Here is a 5,160-nt window from a genome sequence, read left to right as displayed (position 1 = left end):
GTTGCCCAGGTGGGTCGCGAACCCGCGGGCTCAGGCAATCCACTCACCTCAGCCTCCCAAGGCGCAGGATTACAGGCTGAGCCACAAACCAACCGTAAGTATACCTCATAGAATATCCCCTCGCATAATATTTTCCAAGAGTACTGTCCATACCCCAGGAAAACATACATATCTCTCATTACGATGCTGTTGGCTTTTTTTGGTTGTTTATGTGGGAGGAAACGTATCCACCCCCAGAACGCAATACAACATTTCTAGCAAAATGATGTGGGGAAAACTCTCAAGCAAGACTCCAAGTTCAGCTGGTGGCGTGAACAAATGTGAGCCTGAAAGAGTCAGGTCTTGAAAATGGATCCCAGCCGGCTCGGTGGCTCAGCCGGTAATCCCGCACTTTGGGAGGCCGAGGTGAGTGGATTGCCTGAGCCCGCGGGTTCGAGACCCACCTGGGCAACTTGGAGAGACCTTATCTCCACAATAAATCAAAACTTAGCCGGGCGTGGTGGCGTGCGCCTGTAGTTCCGGCTACTCGGAAGGCTGAGGCAGAAGGATCGCCGGAGCCCAGCAGGTGGAGGCTGCGGTGGCCGGGAGCAGCCACTGCACTCCAGTCTAGGCGACGGAGTGAGACTCCAACTCAAAAAAAAAAAAAAATATGGATCCCGAGGGGCTAACCAAGGGCACACAGTACTGAGTTCCCCTCACACCTGCACCTTTTAAACTCTGGGGCTTTCTGAGCGTACCTAAACCAACCCATCACGGCTCAGCTGTGTCGACCAATCAGACTAAGCAAGTCTGAAGCCTTCGTTTGCATAAAGGGACTTGATTGGGAACCTGGGCGGGAACTTTTGCCATAAAATTCAAACCCTGTCTTTGTTCTCTGGAATGCACCTTAAACACCGCCTCTCCCTGGTTTGCCAACTGTTCGCTGGAATAAAGCTTCTTCCCTCAAAATTCCTATTCAGAGAACTTTTGTCCACAGTAGGGTATCAAAATCATGTGTGGATGTTTTTGAAAAGTGCAAATTTCAATAAAGCAGGCGTCCAAAACAATTGCTTATTAACAGCTATTTTAATACGCTAAGCACTTTACGTCCTAATAGGACTGCCGATTGCTTTTCATTGTTTGTGTTGGTGTTTTATTTTAAGAAATTGGTTGGGGATTTTTGGTTGATATGTAACACATTTCAATTTTTACCATTTAAAATAATGGGAAATGAGATTCCCTTTTAGAACATTTGATTTCTGGTAACAGGGCAATGAAGTTAAGCAATAGATCGCTGTATGGCATTGATATCTAAACCTTACGATGCCTGAATGCAAGCAACATAAGAAAGCTACAGAACATATCTCACTTAAAATATCAATCCCCAAATCCCACATAAAATATTAAACACAATCCAACAGCACATTGCAAATAACCAATTGGGTTTATTCTAAGTCTGCAAAGATAGCTTCATATCAGTAAATTCATGCTATAAATTCCGATAATTAGGGAGAAAAAAATAGATGATCTCTATGGATGGATGCTGAAGAGGTCTTCAACAAAATTCCTGATCTATTCCAGATAAAAACAATTATGGAAATGGAAACTAACGGACAATATAACATGATTTTACACACTTAAACACACACACCCCTCTCGGGTCCCAAACCCAAGTCTTACTTTATGGAGACAGCAACACCCACTAACTCCGCTGTTATCTGACAGAGCACCAGCCAGTGAAATCAGACAAAAAAATAATGAGGAGACATCTAAGACAGGAAGAGTCAGAACTATATTTGAAGAAGTTTCAGTAACACGCTTGAAAAAAACAAAGTGGATCCGCACCCCAACTGGCAGACAACTGAGGACTCAGAAAAGCAGTAGGACACATATTAACAGATAAAAACCAATAGCCCAGATTTCTGTTTCTGGCAGCAGTAATAATGGACCAGACAATCAGTTGCTCTTAACAGTCAAAAACACCAGTCATTGAGAGAATGAAATGCCAAGCCACAGACTGGGAGAAAATGCTTGCAAAACATATATCCGATAAAAGACTCATATCCAACACATACAAATAACTCTTGAAACTCAACAATTAGCCGGGCTCGGGGGCTCAGCCTGTAATCCCGCGCCTTTGGGAGGCTGAGGTGAGTGGATGGCCTGAGCCCGTGGGTTCGAGACCCGCCTGGGCGGCGAGACCTCATCTCTACAATAAATCAAAAACCAGCTGGGTGTGGTAGCGCGCGCCTGTAATTCCAGCTACTTGGAAGGCTGAGGCGGAAGGATTGCCAGAGCCCAGCCGGTTGAGGCTGCGGTGGCTGGGAGTGGCCACTGCACTCCAGTCTGGGCGACAGAGTGAGACCCCAACTCAAAAAAAAAAAAAGAAACTCAACAATTAGACAACAAAAAACCCAAACAGAAAGTGAGCAAAAGATATTAATAGGAACCTCACCAAAGATTATGCAGATGGCAAATAAGCATGTCAAAAGATGCTCAATGTCTTATGTCATTAGGGAATCGCAAACTAAACAACAAGATACCACCACACACATAATTAGAATGGCTAAAATCCAAAACACTGACGACAGCGAATGTTGGCGAGGATGTGGAACAAAAGGAACTCTTGTTCGCTGCCGGTGGGGATGCAAAATGGTACAGCCACTCTGGAAGACAGTTTGGCAGTTTCTTATAAAGATAAACACAGTCTCGCCGTACAGTCCAACAACTGTGCTATTAAGTACTGACTCAAAGGAGCTGAAACTGATGTTCACACAAAAACCTGAACAGGAATGTTTATGTCGGTTTCATTCACAATCGTCAAAAATCGGAAGCAACCAAGATGTCCTTCAAAAGATGGACGAACACACACACAGTGGTGTACCCAGACAATGGGATATTAACTCAGTGCTAAGAAGAAGTGAGCTACCGAAGCCACAAAAAGACCTGGAGGAGACTTAAGGGCGTCCTGCTAAGTGAGGGAGGCCCACCTGGAAAGACTGCACACTGTGTGGTTCCAACCTGTGGCGGACTGGAGAACGCAAAACTCCAGGGACAGCAGAAAGATCAGAGAATGCCAGCAGGGGTGGGGGGTGGGGGGCAAGAGCGTGAGGTGTGTGGGAGAGGCCACATCTGGATCCCCGTAGACAAAAGCCCGCTGGGGGCCCTGGCTCAGACTCGGGCTCACCCAGAGAGGATCAGACGAGGGGCTGGGAAGACAAAGACTCGCCTGTGCCCACGGGAAGGGGACAAGAGCACAGGCCAAGGACGGCTTCTTCCGGGGAAGCAGAGAGTAAGGGAGGACCTGCTGCCTCCACGGTCACACCTGGGCCTGAGCACTGGTCCAGGGGCCCTGGGGGGCGTATCTGAGCAGGAGAGCAGGCGAGGTGTCCGTGTGTGGACGCATCCGCAAGCTCACACGTGCACGTGGTGGCACCCAGCTGAGTCCGCCCGGCTGTCGGGGAGTCCTGTTTCCGTGCCTGTCCGTCCCCCACTGGAATGCTTTCTCTGCACTTCTGAAAGGGGCTGCTCCTCGGTGCTCGTGAAAGGCCGGTGCGCCCTCCCCGCGGTGGAGGGGCCGGTCGGTCACCTGCTGGAAGCCTGGAATGGCGCCTCGCTCCCCAAGCCCTCGGAGCCCGCACACAGGCAGGCACGACGTGTCTGCTCGCCGGGGACGCTGCATGTGTGAGCCAGGGGAAGAAGGCGGCTCAGGCAAAGGCCTGGAGACGCCTCCAAACAGGGCTGTGCGGGCAACGACAGGCGAGAAGACAGCTGCTGCGAACCCCTTCCTCATCCACCAGGTCTCGGCCCTGATCAAGCCCTGGCCGTCACCCTCAGCAACTTTTGTGCAACTATGAAGAGCTGCAGACGCTCTGTGGCCCGTCTTCCTGACAAGGCAGACTCCCTCCTGCGTGTCTCCAGCACTAACACAGCACCTGGCACTGGGTTGGCAACTTGCAAATATTTCTGGAGGGAGGAGAATGGAGCTGAACCTGCTCTCTCTGGGCATGAGAAATCACAGGGGTATCAAGGGACAGATGTGGACAGCAAAGGGCTGTCCCTCCGGCTGGAAGGACAACACACAGAGGCACCTGGTCCCCAGGTGGCTGCTGGGAAGCGGGAGGGAGGGGTAGCTGGGCCCACACAAGATGGGCCCTGCCCTAACAGTGTGGGGAGATACTCACTGGGAACCACCGTGGCCTCCCCAGGAGGGCCCGTTAGCGTCACTGGGATGTGCACAGCGGTGCCAGGATCTGAGGGCTGGCTGCCCATACGAGTGACGTTCCGCTGATTATCTGCATCCTCTGGCTGTTCCTCCACCTTCTGGAGACAGGTACTGGGCAGTGTGTGCACAGGGCCCACAGCCTCCAGGTCACCGTGCAGCTCCCTGCAACCAAGAATGTACATCAGTCTAGTATGGCGTCCAACTCCTAATCAAGCTACAAAACCCAGCTCCTTAAACGTCTACCCAGACCGAGTACATCTCTGACCCCATCTTCTGCTACTCTGGCATTTTGCATGATTTTTATCACCCTGTACACCTCCGTGTCTTTAGGTGTGAGAGGCAAGGACAGGCTGGGCTCGGTGGCTCCGCCTGTAATCCCAGCACTCTGGGAGACCAAGGCGAGCGGACTGCCTGAGTCTGCGGGTTCAAGACCAGCCCGGGCAACTTGGCGAGACCTCATCTCTACAATAAATCAAAAAAAGTTGGCTGGGCGTGGTAGCGTGCGCCTGTAGTTCAGGCTACTTGGAAGGCGAGGTAGAAGGACTGCGGCAGCCCAGCCCAGCAGGTCACCGCGGTGGTGGTGAGCGTGCCATTGCACTCCAACCTGGGCGATGAAGTGAGACTCCAACTCAAAAAAAAGGCAAGGACAGGGCTGACTCACCTGCTGTCCCAGACACAGAGCCACACGTGCCTGGCCCATCAGCACATATGTGGACCAGGCCTGCCTGCAGAATGAAGATACCTGGAGCAGGAGGCTGCCCTAAGTCACCGCCTGGAGCCAGGCCAAAGGTCTGCAGAGCTGCGCGCGCACGGACAGTGGCACGGCTGGGCTGACCCTGAACTGCAAGTGCTCTGGCTGGTACGTGGCCAGGAGGTGCCACAAACCGCTGTCTGGGCTCTCAGAGCGCTGTTACCTCAGGCCCTCACGGGGCCACCCAGTCCCGCCCCAGGAAGCC

General features: G+C 51.8%; 1 protein-coding gene across 1 annotated transcript in view; it reads right to left on the bottom strand.

Annotated features, from left to right (window-relative positions):
- The window catches only part of LOC103275282 (voltage-dependent N-type calcium channel subunit alpha-1B-like), a gene marked incomplete at its 5' end in the record, with an annotated part of 29,623 nt that extends 25,257 nt beyond the window's left edge, over positions 1-4,366 (bottom strand). Inside the window, one exon of the mRNA XM_021705984.1 lies at positions 4,164-4,366. Within this exon, the coding sequence (XP_021561659.1) occupies positions 4,164-4,366 (203 nt within the window). The remainder of the gene's footprint in view (positions 1-4,163) is intronic.
- Positions 4,367-5,160: the final 794 nt, after the last annotated feature.

This window comes from Carlito syrichta, unplaced genomic scaffold (assembly GCF_000164805.1).
Source record: "Carlito syrichta isolate Samal-C Ts95f unplaced genomic scaffold, Tarsius_syrichta-2.0.1 Scaffold115596, whole genome shotgun sequence".
Taxonomy (NCBI): Eukaryota; Metazoa; Chordata; class Mammalia; order Primates; family Tarsiidae; genus Carlito; species Carlito syrichta.
Note: the sequence above shows the minus strand (reverse complement) of the source record. Positions and strands in the feature narration are given on the sequence as shown.